The 20516-nt window shown below is 40.8% G+C and overlaps 1 protein-coding gene across 5 annotated transcripts in view; it reads right to left on the bottom strand.

Moving 5' to 3' along the window:
* Positions 1–20516, bottom strand: part of cadm1b (cell adhesion molecule 1b) — a 171354-nt gene that overhangs the window by 43331 nt on the left and 107507 nt on the right. For 3 of the 5 annotated variants that reach the window (XM_026191509.2, XM_026191510.2, XM_026191511.2), the window contains exons 2-4: positions 16031–16051; positions 7881–8027; positions 869–1021 (exon numbers count right to left, since the gene is read on the bottom strand). In XM_026191509.2, coding sequence (XP_026047294.1) covers positions 869–1021; positions 7881–8027; positions 16031–16051 — 321 coding nt within the window. The remainder of the gene's footprint in view (positions 1–868; positions 1022–7880; positions 8028–16030; positions 16052–20516) is intronic. The other 2 variants (XM_080288866.1, XM_080288867.1) reach the window with 1 other exon arrangement.

The following is a 20516-nucleotide window of genomic DNA, read 5'->3' as shown; positions in this document are numbered from 1 at the left end:
CCTGCACAAGAGGTCATATGACTCACATTTTTATTTTATTCATCCCAAGAGGGGCTTAAGTAGCTGATATGAGTTGCGTGATAATCTGCACAGTGTCGTGACAATCCATCAAACAAGTGGCGGACCAACAAACCACATTACCTCAATTACTGTTGTTTTTTTTTTATTAGGTGAGTAAAAGGAGTTTGTGATGCATTCATTAACACCTTCAGCTAGCATGAGTCACGAATCTATCTCCTTGCATTTCTTTTAAGCTAATGTTAAACAAGCATATGTGATTAGAACCTATGGGTGTAAAAAGAGGATGGGGAACAGTTCTCCCTCATCCCTTGTATTACTCATCACAGCAAACTTGCTGAACTTCAGTTACTTGAAAGAAAAAAGTCAGCAGGGTGCTTATTTCAAGGACTCTTCAATGCAACCCTTAGTTCAGAAATACTGCAGCTAGGTTTCAATTGTACAACTAGAGTAATTACTTTAAAGTGCTTTTAATTCCTTTCAATCCCCCAGGATGTCTGCATGTATAATAAAGCTTAACTAGAGTAATTTCACTCCAAAGCATCAAAGTGTGGCACAGCTGACTCTCAATAGGGAATCATTTGGAGCAGCCAAGTCAACATTCACCGGGATTCACATAGTCAACACAGCTGCCAAAACCAACGCGGTCTGAGCCATCAGTTTCAGCATCTGCTCCTTTTCGTTATGCTGTTGAGCACCGCGAGAGCCTAATTGGCTGACATTTTGTTTCAGTTGCTAAAGATAACAGGATCAAAGATTACTATTATTTCATATTCACCGTCTATAATGGAGCAAAATAAAACAAAAGACTGTGTGCGCGTGAGGTTCACACATGTGTCCTCACACCTACCTAGGACAGTGATGTCTGCGTAGGCTTCCTGAGGAGGATCTGTGTAGAGCTGGCACACATAGCGTCCCTCATCGGAGAGTGACACATTGGACAGAGACACCCGCAGTTCGTTGTCAGAGAAATTCACCAGCTGGAACCGGCTGTCCTTGAGAGCTGTGGGGATACATGTGAGACAGAGACAGTGAGGATACAGAGTACAGGGACACAAACACGGGACATGGGGTGAGAAAGAAGGGGGACGGGTGGGGGAAATGGGAAGTGGTGGAGAGTGGTGAGAACGAGAGAGAGGACGGAGAAAGACAAAAGAGACAGTAGAAAATGAGACTGAGGAGAGAATGTGGTGGGCAGAGTGCTGCTCTTTTGTGGGCTTTCTCCTTAATTGAGTAAAAGAAAAGTGAGTTTCAAAATGATTCATACAAGTTGATTTATAAAGTAGCTTTACAGTCCAAAGAGCACTCGCAAAGAAAGGAAAGTGTGAAGAGTGCTCATGAAGACTCCTAACAAGCTAGGAACTCTTAAAATGGGCTGCGGCTGGTCATGGATGGATGCATCAAACTCACATATTCCACAAAAAGGAGAGGCATTCAAACATACATAATGAATTAAATCACTGTGTGCAAGAAGAGAGGCTCGGATGCCTCAAACTCTAAATCAAAAGTAGACAAGAATATGTATACTAATGCCTGTATAGACTGGCTGAAATTTCTTTTAATGTCATCAAACTAGGTTAGCCATCTCTGAGTTTTACCCACTGCGTTTCATTTAGGTCAGCCCTCATCCCAGAGCACTCTTTTACATAAACAGCTTTGGTTGATTTGATTGGGAGCCCTTTTGATGTTTTGACCTGCCTTCTTTATCAAGCCCTCTCTGCATCTGTCGAGCTAACGAACTCAATTCAGCCCCCTTAAAGCGCAGGGAGTTTATTATTCCCATCAGGCTTTACACTTAGCATCATGATCATTACCCAAGGTCTCGGGGCAGTGTCAACATGAAACCTCATTCCCTGATATAATTTGAGAGCTCTTTGGAAGTCTCTCCTCAAAGGGAAACAATGACACTGATGCACTTTGAGAATCCGAGCACCTGCTAGGGAGGGAAACCCTTCACTTGTGAGATGCTGATGGCAGTTTACACAAAGCTGTTTCATAACTGGCTCGCTGCTTACATAAGAGCGTGGATGATGCACAGTGTCTGCTGTTTATTAGAATGTGCATATTTTCCACCAAAATATGTCTAATGATTACATTCATTAGCCTATTAAATATCAGGAAATATGATGGCTTTATGAAAAAAAAATTATCTCACATTAAAATGTTATCCAGTCTAAGATCATGCTTATTAATATAAAAGTAGAACATATTCCAACTCAAAGAGCTTAAAAGAAAGATAATTAGTTAATTGTCTTACAATTTTGGCAAAAAATAGCAACAAACAGTCCATTGTTCATCATGTAAACTCACAAGTAAATCAATAATCACAGCAGCCAGTGAGACTGCTCTCATCAGGAAGTCAGAAAGTCAAATTCAAGGATTGGACATCCTTTCTCTGGTGCTTTGAAATGGTGATGAGCTAATCAAAACTGAGAGCTGTAATCACATTTGTTGTGCACAACAGTACTAGGTCCACCAACCAGCAGCCGGAACTATTTAATGAATCAAAAAATTGGTAAGAATACATATATATGATCTGTGTACTTTTTGTACTTTTCTTGGAAAGCCTTTCATAATCAAAGTGCAATTTATAAACAGTTTTGGAATCACATTACTTGTGTCAATCTGTAAGACACATTTAGTTAGAATGGGCCTTAAGTTATGGTCCTTGAACACTTAGAAAGAGAGTGACATCTGGACTTTCTCTAAATGCTCCGATGATCCGATGCTTCACAGTATCCTACTTATGAAGTCCTTCATGAATACACATTTATTTCCTGTCAAATTTAGAACACTTGTGGTATATTTTATATCAGTAATTTAGTATTTGTGCCTGTACATTACAAGTAGGGCTGAAGCGGAAAAGGGGGATGTCTCATATTTCTGTGCTCCAATCACAATTTAGGAACATTTAAATCAAAACGCTCGCTTATGGTGCCAGGTCCCCACCGCATACTTATGAAGTAGATTGGCTGAGCTTTTGCATATTAAAGTCAAATATATTTCAATCAGCCACAATTCTTCACGTCGTAAAGAAGTACTGCTATAACCGGCGTACTTGTTACGACAAAGCAGTGATATGGCATTTGCACGGAGTTTCTAGGCATCAGAATCTTGTAAATCCAGCGCTTAGTCTATTGCTGCTTGGGTTTAGATCTCTGCCAACTCCTAAGCTTTTTACTGATGCGTGAAGATTGATGAAAGTGAAACAAGGTGGTAAAGTTGTTGCTAGACCGCTAAACAATTAGCTGAAACTTGTTGTAAAGCTCAATAAAGTCTAGGAAAGACGCAGCTTTGGCTGGTAATTCTCTGCACACGCCTAACTATGAATGAACCCTTTCACACTGTCACATTGGGTTGACGCTCTCACTTTATTTGTATTAAAAAAAAAAGTCTTTATAACAGCCTTATAACTGTAACAGCAACCAGTTTCCAGAAGCTCTAAATCTACCAGGTCTGACGTTGAAACAAAAGCCTTTCGGCAGTATCATTTTAAACCTTTGTAACACAAAGTCAGACAACTCCTGAGAAGATGCAGTGAATAAATAATGGTGTTCAATTGCATCACCATCCAAAGAGGTCCACCTTCGCTGATAAAGGCTCATTTTTCCCATTTCAGATGACAAGTCTGCCAAATTGCATGTCATTTCGCATGTATCTGGCACAATAAATGGCTCACCCTAACAAGACTCGCTCCGCTTCTACCTGTGACATAATTCATCTTTATTTGCTGCAGCAGAAATTTGTTTATATGGCCTTCACTGGTACTGTAAAGCTGTTATCGTTTTGGTATTTCTGTGCGTATCTGTGTTTCTGCGGCTGCCGCTTTGCTTGTAGCCACTGTTCTGGCTCCTGGTGTGTCTCTGTGTCACTGCTGTTTACTTCCTTGTATACAAAGATCTGCCACTGTGTCAGGCGGCCCCGTTGACAGGTAACAATGCCACTGGCCGAGGGGGGTCCCAGCAGAACCAGCAGTCCTTTAGGAACAGAGCCTAGAATAGCGCTGCTGTGGGGTTCACTAAACCCCATTACCAGAAGCACAAATATGCAGCGGCGGACCAGAAACACTCCAGCCAAACATATACTCAGATCTAATCGTGGATAAACAAAACTGCTTGTTTTTTGTAATTGAAGGTGGCACTGCATTGAGTTAGGCGGAGAAAATGCCACGTTTATAGGCCCGCTTGGAGCGCCTCGACAAAGCACGAAGAGGAAAATGTTGTCTTAACATCATGGAAAGATTTCCTTAGCAGTGCTGATCTAAATTTGATTGTCTCTGTGATGTAACAGTGAATTATTCACTGTTGCTTTTCTATCTGCTCTTTGGTGTCAAAATAAATATTTTTTTAGGTGTAGAGCACAACATGATCTTTGCTATTTTACAGTCCATTCTTCTCTGCCATATTGTGAGACAGCTTTAGGCATTTTGTACAAATATGACAAAGATGTGTACTCAAACTCCCCCGATGCTCTTCGCTAGTGGAAAATGGAACACACGTCTCACTACCTAGACTTGTGAAACAGCTGGGATGCAATATAGACCGAAATGAAGGGTGTTCCTCGTTCACCTTGAATCTTGGCTCAGATCCCAGATATAAACAAGTTTTAAAAAAAAAAAGCAGAGACAAAAACTCAGTTCGGAGTAGAAGTAGCCCATATGCTCATGCATAATCATAATGTTCAATATCCTAATCTAAGAGATTATCGTAAAATCAAACAGTGACAAGGACACAAAAGTATTCCCATTATGGTAGCATTGTTAATTATCTCATATCAATCTTGCAGTATTCTTAGCCTAATGACTTGTGTAAAAGAGCCAGAAAGTCAAGGACAGATGGAATCATGTTTGGACAGAAAATCTGACAAAAAGCTGGAGCTGATGTTCTAGTGATATCTGATATCTTCACAGTAATGCCAAACACAGGACAATTCCTTTGAACGGGATGTGTTTACAATTGTTGCAGCTCTTTACGTGCAACAATCGCACAAAATAAGCAAAATAAGCAAAAAGTCTAGACGAGAGTGTAGACGAGATGTTGTGGACAAGCTAATGAGGAGAAATATGATGTTCCACTATGCTGCAGGAATAGGCTGTTTATGATTACTCTGTTTATTGTGTTCTTTGACAATTGACTAAAAAATAAAATATCGGTGAGAAATGCACAGGATCATTTCAGGCTGTCACATCTGAGTAACATTAAAGAAAGACAGCTAAACATCTCTGCTCTGCTTAAGTGGTGTCACGGTCTGTGGACGTAGGCCGTGCGGTGGTGTGTGTGGTGGACCCAGGTGCGAACACAAGTGAGTAGACGGGAGTGAACTTAAACTGAAAGCGAGCCTTTATTATGGCTGATGACACAGAGTTCAAACAAAGCAGAAATACCGTGACTAAACTATAACTTAACTGGGAAACTAATACTGTGATAAATTATGGAGACTCGGAGAACTATGACGATGACTGCAAAGACTGGCCGTGAAAACATGGAGGGTGGGAACACAGACGACGCGACACAGACTGAATGAAACACAAAGACTAAATACACATAAGGGATGGTCAAGGGAAGTGGAAACACATGAGGGGGAACAGCTGATACACATGAACCTAATGACAGGACAGGGAAAGTGAAACTACAAACACTGACATTAGACACAGACTTTCAAAGTAAAACAGGAAACATGGGGATTAGACGTGACCTGAACTGAACATAACCACACAGACATGACGCATGACAGGTAGACGCACGGACCAGGGAGACTGAATACAGGAGGAGATGACATAAACAACTAAGAAACAAAGGACTAAACAGCAACCTCGAAATTAACTAGATTAACTAAACTAGGGCACAAATGAATACCAAAATATATAAGAACTCAAACACCGGGTCACAGACCCAGCCCATGACAAGTGGAGGTAAATTTTGTAACTTTCAATAGAATTTTTTGGGGTTTTTTTGCAATAGATTATAAATTATTCCACTTGACAGTGAGGAAAAGATTCTTAATAGGTTACAGTTTTTGTTGTTGAAGTTTGAAAGTGGGTATTTAACATGGAAACTAATACACACATTGCACATTAAATTATACCCTGACAGATTCTTGCACCATAGTCTTCTGGAAGAAGAGCCATTATTATAACCTTAGTTTGCTTATTATTAATACGATTAGGATAAATTGAATAGGGGGTGGCTGTAGCTCAGGTGGCAGAGCAGGTCAGCCACTAATCAGAAGGTCGGTGGTTTGATCCCAGGCTGCCTCCTGGCTGCATGCCAAATATCCTTGGGCAAGATACTAACCCCATGTTTGCCTACTGGTGGTGGTCAGAGGGCCCGGTGGCGCCAGTGTCAGGCAGCCTCGCCTCTGTCAGTGCGCCCCAGGGCAGCTGTGGCTACAGTGTAGCTGCCATCACCAGTGTGTGAATGGGTGAATGACTGAATGTAGTGTGAAGCGCTTTGGGGTCCTTAGGGACTAGAAAAGTGCTATACAAATGCAGGCCAGTTAACATGTGTTATTATTTTATTATTCCTTTATTTATCCAGGTAAAAATCAGCAAAAGCCAAACACGCATACGCCACATAATGACATAACAATTAAAAACAAATGCAATTTTCCACACAAACATGTGAAAAACAATATACGACATTAGGTCATTAAGAGCGACATTAAAAACAGTCGCACTGACTAAAAGAGGTATTCTCTTGTTCTTCTAAAATTTGACTTAAACTCCCCCAAGCTAACCACTTCTGACAATTTCAACTCCTTCTGCAGATTATTCCAGGAAGTGGGAGCACCGTATCCTGGACTATTATCACAGGGTCATATTATTATCATGAACGCGTGTCTTTGAGTCGGAAGACTTTTGAGTAAAGTTCCAGTTTTTCAAATTGCTTTGTTCTGTGTTTGATTATTGTTTGCTTTGGTTTTGATATCTAGTAGTATTGTTTGTTTGTTTTTGGCTACTTGTGGTTTTGGTCTCCCCATTTGTTTTATACTATGTTTTAATCTGTTCTGTTCTTATCTAGGTTTAGTTCAGCTGTCTCTTGTTCCCCTGTTGTTTCCACTTTCTTTGGTCACCCCTCAGTGCACCTGTCTGTATAAATGAACTCAGTCTTTTTTCGTCCTCTGTTGTGTTATATCGTTTACTCCTAACTCCGAGTCCCTGTTTGTCTTTAATTCCTAGTTATCGCCCAGTGTTTCTGGATTTATCTCATACCTGTTTGGGATTTCTGTTTATTTTTCCCTTTGGGCTTTTTCATGGATTATGTTTATTGAATTTCTGTCAGTCACTTCTTGTTTTAAACTCTGCCTCTCTGTGTCCTTGCATTTGGGTCCTCACATCAACACACTCCAGCTTTCAGCAGCTATGATTTAAAATGACAAAAATAAAAGAGCAATAGTAGTAGTAGTAATCTATTTTGTTTGTTTACTAGATGTCAACCCCAGATACTGTGCATAACTATCAAAATCCTGAAAGTATTTATACCAGCGGGAGTATGCCAAGAGTGACCAGGCTTATCTTACCAGTGCCAAACTACTGTATAAAAGTCATAAACATAAAAAAAAAGATTCTCTAAAACTGACAGTACAAATATTCTTGGTATCTGGTACTCAGGATTAAAAGAAATTGGATTTCTTCTATTTCCATCAATTGTTTGCACTCATGGTCCTTGGTGCAAACAAGGACCACAAGTTTGCATTTCAAGCTTTCATGCTTACAAACACAATACAGGCGCTAACTGACAAATGCTTTTCTTCAAAAAAGGAAGAATGATGACGACTCACAGCAGAAAGACATCTTGTGTGTGTGTGTGTGTGTGTCTGTCTGTATGTGTGTGTGTGTGTGTGCAAGACACACTGGCACTTACGTCTAACGTCTTTGAAGTAAATGGTCTGTCTGTTGGGGTTGAGCAGCTGGATGACGGAGTCATCGTTGTTCCTCACTCTGCAGCTGATGGTGGCCGTTTCCCCCTCAATCACCGTCACGTTGTCAGTTGCCAGATTCTGACCTTCGACTTCACAACGCAGGCGGAAAACACAGAAGCAAAAAATACATTTGAAATGTGGAACAAGCATCTCTGTCTGGATATTTAAAGTATCTTAAATATTTATGTTTCTAACAACAGGGACTGCATGTCAACACACGCACAGTGCAAAGATACGTGAATAGGCCGTGTAGATTGTCTGTTTGCAGCCATGTCTAATCCTTTTAATATAAGAGCCATGTGCAGTGTTTGTCACTATTGATCTCCCCCAGCTCAGAGTGGGCCCTATGAGTCAGTGCCAGATGGGCTGTAAGCTCTGCTGCCCACGAAGGTAGGGAGTGAGGAGAGGGTAGGAAGAAAAAGAGACAAAGAACGAGTGTAAGAAAGTGGCAAGTAGTAGATATGGGTGGGGTGGAGGAGGTGAAGAAGAGAGGGGGAGTTAAACAGAGCACGAGAGAACAGAGAGAGGAGAGATGAGCCGAGTTGGATGCTGTATATGGTTAAGCTTTATCAGAGCCCTCCATCTGAGGTTCCATGTGACCAATGTGTGCTCAGTGTGCTCAGCGGTTCTGTTCTGTATCTCTAGGAATAAAAGTGCTGTAAGCATCTGAGTCACTCTCTGTACACTGGCATTGTTGCCACTGACAGACCCTGGACCTTGTCATCGTAACTTACACCTCACACCAAACCCCCCACACACAAAAAGCCTTGCTTTGTTTCCCCTGTCTTTGGAGAGAAAGAGGAAGAGAATCAAAAGTCACCTTGTGCTATATTTATCCGGCAGGAGCCAAAAAAGCGTAAGAAGAATGGAGAATACGTTTTAATGCTTCAGATTCACACCAGCGGAGGAACAACACTCTAAGCCACAGCCCCAAGAAAACATCAAAAGCACATTTGCATGCCCGAGTTGTCAGACACCTCTATTGCATTCTGACATTTACAAAGTGGAGGGGGGGAAAAAACGCCTGCATTTTCAGATAGTGATAATGGGAATAGACAGGCAAACTAACATGATTCAAAATGAACTCTGTGAATGCGGCAAGCAATAAGAAATTAACCTCCTGTGGAGAAAAGCTCCTCAGACCTGTCTGATGCAATGAACTACCCATTTCATTCCACTCTGCTGCCGGGTCTCAGGCTCAGGACAAAAGGAAGGTAATAGGTAAAAACAGCCACAGATTATGTCCAACAAGTACACAATACAGTCAATTAAAGGTTTATCGTAAATAGGTAATATTTACTACATGCTAATGTGGTTGAGGACAATTTCATGTAATACTGCTGAACAGGCATGGACTAAGAATACGTCCAAGAATAACTGCTCAGATAGGACAACAATGACTGAATGTGTAAACGAGAGAGTACATGAGAAAATGCAAAAAAAGGTTTGAAGCCCCATCTTTTTCAGCACATTACCTCTGACTGATGGATTGTAATGCATATAAAAATGGAAATGAGATCTATGTTTTAATGTAACATATATATTAGACCTTTAGTTTCCCTTGTGTAAAAACAAGCCACAGCAAATAATGAGTGGATAGTGCACATGCAGATCAGAAAAGTGTGGATCCCACCTACACTGTGACTAAAGTCAGTGCAAAATAGTGCACACTGCCACAGGCTGAATCCATAGAGGAATCACCACAATCTACCAGGTACCTGAAAAAACTGTGTAACGGTTAACTGTGAATTAATCAATAAACACTATATATTGTGACAATCCTGCTCCCTAAAATATAAGTTCAAACAGCTACACTATATTCCCCTTTACAATTGAACGCAAACCTATTTTCTCTTCAACAAAATACCTGACAAGCGAGTTCACGGAGGTGTAACGGTTCTGAAACGTAGGCCAAACTTACAAAAATCCCTGGCTTGCTTATAGCAGGCTGTATACCAGTGTGACAATACCTTCCACACTCCTGCCCAACCCCCTGCCACAAATGTTGAACTTTTATTACATTTCTAATACAAGCAATGATAGATGATTGAATGATAAAAACCTTGTAAAAGTTAACCTAAGGAGAAAAATTATGTGACAGCCAGAAAGACAGGAATGGATTTATCATTGTAGCTAACTGCAAGGGCATTACTGGTATGCTAGCCAGGCTTTATGGTTAAACACAGAATTAAACAGTCTTTTTTTGTGATAGCGTAACAGCACGAGTTTAAAAACAGGCTGAAAAGTAGCATAATCTGATCCTCATCCTCACATATGAACCAAAACCATGTTGAAGAGTTGTAACCAGGGGATCATGTGTCGGAAGAATCAAGAGTTCATTTCTCATGTGCTGCAGCCTGGCGTTGCTTCCAGCGACATCATGGACATACGTGTACCTTTTAATGTGTTAATGGTGCAGATGCAAAGTGGCGGTCGCAAAACTTCAAGGATCTGGTTAACTACTGAGGAGGATCATTGTTTTTATGTGCTATGTAATTTCAAACGTGCCTTTAGAAACAGCTCAAAGAACATACAAACTATTTTGTGCAGTCTGACAAAATGTGTCTGTGAGTTAAATGTAAAATCGTGAGGAAACATGTCAATATGTGACACAGAGAGATGGATAAAGATGTAAGAAGGGGAGGAAAGGAGAAGACGGGAGACTATTTTCAAAGGTAAGCACAGCTTAGCAAGTGAAATGTTACACACTGGCAATGTTAAGCTTGCATATAATGTCCTAATTCATTGCAGAGTTTTTAAAATCATAAACTGGATCTACACAAGGTGTGTTGCTGAATTATGTTTTAGTGAAATATCTTGAAGTATAGTTTGTCTGTGTTATTCAAACACTGCGTTAAAAACTAGGCAGTTTAGTGCAGGCTAACCTGGTTAGCTTACAGTATTGTGATAAAGTCTTCAGTAATGGACTGGTTACATACAGGGTAGCAATTAGTTTACATTTAAGGCAATAATGCGGATTAGATTCACTCACCAAATTCTACCTATAATAGCTGTATAGCATCTAGGGATTGGAAATCTAGCCATAAGGTTTGTGTAAGCCCTACTTATAAGTTGCTGCTGTGGAGCAGGGAAATTATTTTACTGCTATTGTTAAATAATTGTCATCATTACCATTGCATTAATAATATAATCTGGAGTTTATATTGCATTCAGGGGTTAAACAGTGTCTCTTTCAGAAAGACTGAGTTGCAGGCTGACAGGAAGTTGTATGCAGAAGTGAAAGCAGATAGTTATTTTGAGCAGCAGGCTAAGACGAGGCTTTAACAATGTAACAGATAGCTTTAAGAAGGCCTTAAGCAGTTATGACTATTTTATACACAATGCATATCTGTGCTTATTAAAGAGTTGGAGCTCGGTCAATTAATTGGGGGTCGGAAGCTTTGTTCGGCGCGATGTTCGGACAATCTATTGTGCAAGTGACTTGGAGCCATAGAAGGAATTGCAGTACATGCTTACAAAACACTTATATATCAGATCATTTTATATTAAGGTTTTAGTAGAGGTTCTTGGTTAAAACATTTATTTAGTAGAAGACATACACATAGTCTCAGTGAGCTTCTGGTCTAGTGAAAGGTCAGAAGTGCAACAGGTGAATTGAGAAAGAGCATTTGAGGACGAGACACAGCAGGTTGGAGGTGAAGAGGTGACACAAAGAGCATGTGAGGTCAACACATACACACACATTAGTTAGATTTATTTAGAGGAGAGATTAGTTATGTCTCGACAAGAAAGAGGAACAATTTACTTTAAGACAAGAACGGAAAGTACCAGCCATGAAAATAGAAGATGATCTTCTGGGTGAAAAGCCATTGTTGGTGTTGATCTGATCTATGTATAAAATGTATCTGTGACGCATGAAGGGGCGTCAGTAAATCAAACCCTGATGCTATAAAATATCTGTTTATGCTTTGATTAAGTCGAGGACTACTGGCTGTCTGCGTACAGAGTGTCTTCCCACACGTGTGTTCATTAAAATCATTGTTGGACCAAGATCCTCTGGACCAAGGGTGGTTTGTACTCTCCTTCCTCAATTTTGAACCTTAACACTGCATTCAGTAGAATAACGAGCTGTGAGGTGTTACAACACAGGTTAGCTGGTCACAGAGCATACAAAAAGTGTGACTATTTGAATTCTTCTTTTCTCCAAGCTGCACTGCTACACCTGTGAAATCCCACTTTAACCCCAGCTTGTAACCTTTAGACATTTCTACTCCTTTTTTCTTTTAAGTTAACTTTTCAGATTAGATTAGGCACAAATATTACTCAAAGAAGAAGCTGGAGCTCATGTCAGCTTCTCCTCAGTTTCTGAGGGTTGGTTCCAACCATCTAATGTGATTTGTTGCCTGAAAAAGGGAAGAAAACAAAAACATAAATGGCAAAGATATGTTGACTTGACTACAAACGTATTTGAATCCAGGAGATGCCTCCCTTGAGAGTGCAGTTTACTTGAATAAGGAAGTAATTTCAAGGAAACAGGGCTCATTGTGAGGTGAAGGAAAAATTCAATATGACGGCAATTCAGGGTTTGTTCTGATGAGCTGCATTAGTTTAAAGTCAGTATTCTGGTCTCATGGGTTTCACAGAATGTTATTAGTCTACAAAAAAACCTATATCAGACTTTAATCACAGCTTTTAAAGTCTCCAGTGTCACATAATTTGCTCCTGACCCATTAGCAATATGGTGTATGAGAACGACTGAATCAGTGATAAGAAGAAAGAGGCACTTTCTAGCTACACTAGTTGTTTACCATCTAAAATAATAGAATAAAACAAGATAATGGTGAGCATCAAATCAAAAATGACCTCACGTGAAGATTTAAAATGTGGATGCATTCTAGTATAGTATAAAGAAAACAATACAGTGCAGCTCCTCTGTACACTACATAATAGTGTTTTTAGGCAAAAGCAAAGTGTAGTGTTTTGATGTCTATTTTATTTCATTGCTGTAAAAGTAATATATTTGGCAGTCACAACAGCAACATAGAGCAGCAGCCTCAAAGCAAGGTTATTCAGCTCCCAATCTGTTGGGCTGAGAGAAAGGGAACGCAAAAGATAAATTCTCCATAAGGTTTAGCAGCCCCAAGCAAGGTTGGTCCCCCTCCAATATCCTAGCCTAGGCTCATCTCCAATTCAAAACACACATAAATATCGTCGCTGTGATTAGCAATCCCATCAAAGTAAAAACAGGCCACTTTGTGGAACATGGAGGGTTTTCGCAATTGAAGTAAACATTTTCAATTGCCTCGGCATCCTAGTCATGATTGGGTGCAAATGAGGAAAGGCAGTCATTAATTCTGGGTGGTGGGTGGGGATGTAGGGGGGAGTGGGCAGAGGCATGGCACAGATGACTGGCTGATAAATTCACACTCATTCCAGCAGCTGTCTGGGAGAGTAAAGTGCCTGTATCTCTACACATGGCTGCCCTCCTGTTCCTGCATCACAACATACTGAATGAAACAGTCAGAGGGAAATACAGACCTTCAAAAGTCTGTGTGCTCTCCAAGGGGATGTACAATCTGGCATGAAGTGTCTGGCGCGGAGTCTCGGTTCATCAGCCGTACTCAAAATGCAAAACGGCACAAACCTGACCAATTTTTACAAAAGTTGACGAAATCAGGAAATATTAGGGGGTCGGCTCTTCCATCAGAAGTTCGGAGACAGGCACCTTTTGAATGGAGCTCGCGCTTTCTTTGAACTTTTCTCTCTTGTTTTCACATCAAAAGACATGAAAGGGGCAGCAAAAAGCAGGATAGCCAGCCCCCAATTCCTCTCCCTTGAGTCACCGCTGTCTGCAGCAGTCATGTCCTTTCAAGGAACAACCAGGACTATAGACAGTCATTAACAATAAAAGTTTCTCCCTCTCTTTCTCTGATGCTGCCTTTTTGCACTTTATCCCTCTCAGTCATTAAATCCTGATCCTCATGATGAAATGCTGTTTTAAGGATGTTCACAAGAAAGAAGGCCTGTGTCTCAGGGTATAATTAGCGCTGTGCCATTTCTCCTAGACCTGCATGGAAAAGCTTCAAAAAAATAATTCGTACCCCCTAATTTGACCATCGTTTTTTTTCTAACTAAATATAAGCTCTCTTAGAAGCTAAGGGTGCCCGTTTGTATAATGATGCTGCAACACAACTAGAAAAAAGGATGTCCTTCCTGAAAAAGCATCTTTTATCAACTAAAATATTACAGTGTTGTTTTTCTCACAGAAACGAAAGACTCCAGCGGGTTTATAAATCACACTCATCAGCGGTAGCAGCTCTTTAGAGATGAGTTTTAAGTAAATAAAACTGCAAAGATATGAGAAATCCCTTTGAATGATTCTCACTAGGTCTGCACGCTCACTGTGTTCACTGTTTGTTTTTGTATTGGTCCATGAAAGGTTAAACACCATATACTACACTCACAAGCTACTTCACTAGGTACACCTGTTCAACTGCTCTTTAATGACACCACATAACCATCCAATCACATGGAAGGAACTCGATACAGTTAGGCAATTCAAGTGACTTTGAATGTGGTATAATCGTTGGTGCCAGATATGCTGGCCTGAGTATTTTAACCTCCTAGGACCGGCGTCCACAACACATTTTGGGTTGTCTAGACCACAATACTAAATTTTGCTCTTTCAAATGGCTTTCAAATGAGCCATATTGTTCAAAGGGGCACAATTGTTGTTTCTCATTTTGTTTTTGTACTCAGGCAAAATGCTGCTGTGTTCAGACACCAAATAAAGAGTTTTGCACATCATTACTCGATTGTAACTTTATAGTGTCCTATCAAACACTATAAAGCCAAATACCAAAGAGAAATTAAAAATGTATGCCATGAAAGAGTTCGGGTCTTAGGAGGTTAAAAACCACAATGTCACAGAGATTTCTAGGGTTTACATGTCTATGCAGAGAAGCATCTCTGAATGCACAACACTCAGCACTGATCACTGACTGAACATTGAACCTTGAACCAGATGGGCTGCAGCAGCAGAAGACCAGACTCCTATCAGTTTGTATGCATTCACCAAAATTAAAGAACACTGCTTGGTCTGATGAGTCTTTGTTTTTACTGTGACATTATGATGGTAGGGTCAGAAATTGAAATGGGCCCATCATGTCTTGGATCAACAGTTCAGGCTGCTGGTGTTGGTTTAATGATGTCAGGGATATTTTCTGGGTACACTTTGGTCCACCATCAATTGATTACCATTTTAATGGAACAGCCTAACTGATTATTTTTGCTGTCCAGCCAACAAATCTGCAACAACTGTGTAACAGACGATGACGATATTCACCAAAATCTCTGAGAATTGTTCCAGCACCTTGTTCAAACGATGCTATTAAAGCAGTTCTGGAGCCAAAAGGTGGGCCAACCCAGTACTAGTACTAGTAATAAGTTAACTAGTAATTCGGTTAAGTTTAGGCACTAATATTATAATATCATGCTTCATTCCATATTAACTCTTTTTGACTGTTTACTTGCAACACTTATCCTCTGATAAAGGAGCAGCTTGGGAAAATAACCTTAGTGGATATTCTGTCGTGACAGGTCTTTTTTTTCATAGCCTCACCCCTCAAACTAGGTAATTACGGCTCTTAGCCTGGGAAGTAGCACTGATTTAGTTTATTACAGGATGGAAATTATGTGAAAATACTGCTGTTTACAGCTCGGAAAGAGAGAAAAACACATTGTTAAATTCATTCCTCACACTTTTACTGCTGAGATTCTACTTTTGGAGAGGCTACAGAATGGGAGGAGATTAGCAAAACTTCTATAGTTAGGAGCAGGAATGTGTCAAAACTACAGACAAATTGAAGAGGAAACCAAGTGGCTTGAAAAGAAATCGAAATCAGCCATTACATGTGGTGAAATGTTGATTTGAGAATTACAAATAAAAACAGAGGATCAGAGCTGTGAGCCGACGGCTATCTCCTCCTTCCTGAAAAGAAACGTTATGAACATAACCAGCCATTCATGTAAATATGCACAGATGAACAAACCGCAATGGACAGCCAATCAACAGACACAGACAGAAGCAAGCACTTCCAAATGAACAGCAGGTAGCAAAAAGAAAGATTACCTGTCAGGGTTTCAGCAGCTCCTGTTGCAGCACAGGTGAGAAGGAGAGCAGGAGAGAAAAGAGGAGAAAAAAAAAACAGACAAGTTGTGAGCAGACAGGATGTAAGCAGGGAGCTATATTCCACTGGTAACAAAAAGCATATTCATAATTTTTAAATAGGCTTGTTGAAATTCATTAAATTCAAGCTCCATATGCTATTTGTGTAATTTTCCACCAATTAAGACAAATACAAAAGCCGTCATAATGAGTCATTTTTACAACACAGGTGTGTGCGATTCCGACGTAATGAGCCATTTTCCTGCCTTCATCTATTTTCCGATGTTACATCAATATAGAGGTACAGAGGGAATATTTGGACTTTGTTTTCTACCCCTTGTGTCCCTGATTGAGATTCCAGCCAGCCCCACTGTGGAGCAGCCACTGCCTGGAGACGCTCCCCTGGGACCCGCCGTGTATCCTGGAGAAGAGAGCACCCATTCGGAACGGTGCCCACCCAAACTGGCATCTCACAGGGCATGGGAGACTGGCGCGTTCCCAAGTCCCTGCAGCATTGCTCAGGGCCTGTACCCTCGGGAGAGCTTCCATCATTCATTGTCTGCTATTCATAAACAACTCTGACACACACACATGCACACACACACAAATCTCTTGCCCCCTTGCTGCACATCTACATTTTTATATTTCGCACCATCTTTTATTATATTGACATTTCACACAGACTTTGGTGCTTCTTTACTCTGGCTGTGAGCAATGGGAGCTTCAGTGCCAAGCGTGCTGTACAGTATGGTGAAGTGACTGCCTGTCTAACTTGTCATTGCTGGCTTAATAAGGGTGTAAGGTATGACACATGTCCTTGTTATGGCTCCTTTGTGCATTTTCGACGTGTCAGCAAGTCCCTCGGGACACAAAAATGTGAGTGACAAATCACACATGATGGGAAACAAATTTTGAACGTTGTCCAGGAGCCCGCAACGATATCTCACTAACTTAAAGCTTTGCTTCATCTAAAACACAGCGTGTCAGCCAAAACTTGCTTATATGTGATAATTCACCAGAATGAGGCTTCTGGGCAGTTGATGTAAAAAAAAAAAAAAAAGAACTCACGAATAATAGGCGTTGATAGACTTGAGCTTGAATGAGCACGCTGCATGTATCCCAGTCCAACCAGCCCTCAGGACAGTCCATAATGAGGCTTTTGAGCTGCTTTAATTGCCAGGTAATTATAATGTTGTAGCAACATTATGTAAATGACTCATTATCATCTTGTATGTGTACCATATCTGCCCTCGTTTTGCTGCAATACTTTGTCAGGACTATAACCCAGAAAAATGCGTCGGCCTGATAGCGGGGCATCTCGGTGTTTAATCTTGTCAAGAGAGACCTATATCTAAACACAGAGACTTGTGATATAGTGTAGTGACACCTTCCCTAACCCTTCAGTATGATCCACTTCCTGCTGGTGGCCTCTGAAGGGGCTATAAATAGTGTTTTGGTGGCGGGGGTGCTGTCGTGCAGCGCTCCCCTTCTCTCCTCTGTACCTGCAGCACATTAGGTAGAAGTTATGAGGTGCCAGCTCGCCTGTGATTAGATGTCATGGCTGTCGCTCTGCTTAGACAGTGCTGATAGACAGATTTCTGGGGAAATGCATGTGATGGCATTCGTGCGAGTGCACCCATTGCACCAATATGTCAATCACACTGGATGAGAGCAGGCAGGCTAACCGTCCTCCAAATAATGTCTGTCCTTGTCGCCTCACCTCTTTTCCTTTTCATCCAAATCGCATCTTCCCGTTCTGCACAATGAGCAACATTATGTTCAGAAACACAAAAGTGGAGCATTTCACACTCTCCACCTACATTGATGCTACATTTCCTGCTGGAAACCGGCTCATTGTGAGCATTTGAAAGGGCAGACTCTTGCACTGCAGTATGTTTTCTATACGAAGTGAGGCTCTAAGTGCACCAGTATTCAGGGGTCTACGTTCAACCCATTGCCACCCCAGTGAATCCATAATAATGCACGCTGTTTTTTAGTCACTGAGGCAAACTAAGATCTCCGGAGACAAGATGTCTGTGTGGCAAGAGTGGCACATAGCCTCTCTCTCTCTCTTCCTACTGCTCGGTAAAAGCAGTGGGGTAACACTAATGAGGCAACATTTCTTCTCAGTACTAGAGTGATGCCTTTGAATTAATGTTCTTCCTTTCAGGTAAAACATCCCTTGCTTATTTATGCTCATGATCTGCAGCGTGTTGCATGTCAACCTAGTGTGTGATCGCACTGCATAAGAGGACACAACAGAGTGGGATGTTGGAGCTTGGTGTAGTTCCCCATAGAGACACCCACACTGGTTACCTTTGCGACAGTGCATGTGTGTGTGGAGTAATGCTGTCTTACTGTGGGTAGCCCACTGTGTTTTCATTTAATTAGTAGGATCAGAGGTGGGCTTCAAACTTTTTCTCTTCAAGGAAATCGGATGGAGAAGCGGACTCCTGCAGAGTGGACCCAATAAACACAGGCGACTCTTGAGGTCAGAATTTTCACAAAGCAAACTGATGAAAGAAACTCTGCTTTCCTCACAAATAAGATCAAAAACCAGTCTCTAACACTTTACTCTAGTCTTTCTTATCAGTTGTAACTAGTTTGAAATCCCTATTAAACAATTTGTTCAGTTTCCGCAGATATGCCATTTATTTTTTCTGTGAACTGCAGATGAAATGGTTGGAGGCGTCTTCATGACATCTGAGCACGCTCCATGCTTTAGCTGAAAGCCTATCTATTCATTTATCAACAGCAAAACAAATTCGCAGACATTCCAGGTTTGTACTGTAGGTAGCCTATTGGCCTAATAGTGTGCATACATATAGCAACTCCAGGGCTGAAAAATGAAGACTCAAATGTCAAGGCAGCAGTTCCTCTGATGGCCACTTGATGCAGGGTTCAAAGGTGAGTCAGGCCCCGAAGACTCGCGAGTTAAAATGATAAGTGATCAGGGTTTTTTTTATAGCAGCTTTCAAACCAGTACAAAAAGTGCAGTTTTAATCCCCAAAGCTAATATTTTACATCATGACAATTCACTAGCTGGGCCCATGTTGTCATTTTCTCAATGCAGCTGCCAGGCCTGGCAGATCCTCATGTACTAATAAGAAGTGAATAAGTGAAAGAATTGAAAAAAGGGGAGGGAGGATGGGGCATGAAAGCGGGAACGAACAGCTTGTAGAACTGGGTCATCATATATAGATAAGATCCAGAAGGGGCGTGTTTGGAGGCGCGGTCCTGCTCCTGAAATTCAGATAATTTATCTCCAATAGTGTATAACTGTTTTAACAGCCCACCTATTTAAGCTACATTAAGCTATAATGCTATCCATTATTAGCAGCTTGGCATGACAGAGCCACCTCTCTGTCATGCCTGTGGGGTTGGAGTTTTAGTTCAATTATTATGGCCTGCTGTGTCGTTAGCACCAACAAAGCGCTCCTGCTTGTCTTTAACTTTTTATTTGTATATTACTTAGCATAAATTAGCAGATACTGACTGTGGGATGCACCCAAGCAGTATATATGGATATACCTCATTAAACAAGCATTAGCTGCTGTCTCAGCATTTTACCCTCTCATCCAAACTATGATCACTTCTCAAAAATAAAAAAAAATAAAATAAATAAAAATGTTTGCAGCTACATTGTGAAAAGTGGCTAAGCCCATCTGTAGTTACAGTCTGTGGGTGCTCAGACAAAAGTTCAGTGCCAACAGCTCTCAGGTGGGAGACCTTTCTTATCTACCAAAACAAAGGATTTATTTTCCCATTTGGGGTGGAAAGTGAGTCATCCCTTTGGCATAAATCAACCTTGCAAATTATGAAATACTTCTTTGAGTTATGGGTTGTTGCAAAACACAAAGACTAAAAAGTCTATGAGCCTAAGGAAATAATATTAGGCTTACTCACTGCTTAATGTGTCATGAAAATAGCCATTAATTGACTCCTAAAAACCTTTTTAAAAAAAAAGCAGACAGACCTGAGTTGGGATTACATAACATTTAGTCAAGCAGATGACTTAAAAGTTGACGTGGCTGAAATCATAACAGCTACCGAGCAGCTTAATCTCTACGACAATGGAGCCAACGTCATCCGCCAATTAAGACTGAATAATATGGCCTAAATCTCTACAAAAAGCTTCTGAGTGGACCTCTCAAGATTGTGTGCTCTTGTTATACAAAAAAAAAGAGCTATTTTCTACTCTGTAAAATGGCAGAACTAATTAAGTTGCATTTCATTTATGTACTTGACCCACTTCTTTTATCATCACCTCTCCGGTACTACTTAATCCAGCCCAAACAGTCAGTGAAATATCAGAAAATGCTCACCTGTAAACACGGCCAGGAATATTCAGATTAAATTTCCCCTGAGTCAATTGAGACATTATAATCAGCTAGGCTTACAGGAGATGCAAAGCATGTTTCTGCTTGATAAACCGCAACAAAAAGGAGAT

This window comes from Astatotilapia calliptera, chromosome 14 (assembly GCF_964374335.1).
Source record: "Astatotilapia calliptera chromosome 14, fAstCal68.1, whole genome shotgun sequence".
Lineage (NCBI taxonomy): Eukaryota > Metazoa > Chordata > Actinopteri > Cichliformes > Cichlidae > Astatotilapia > Astatotilapia calliptera.
The sequence above is the reverse complement of the archived record's forward strand: the minus strand, read 5'-3'. Positions and strand labels throughout refer to the sequence as shown.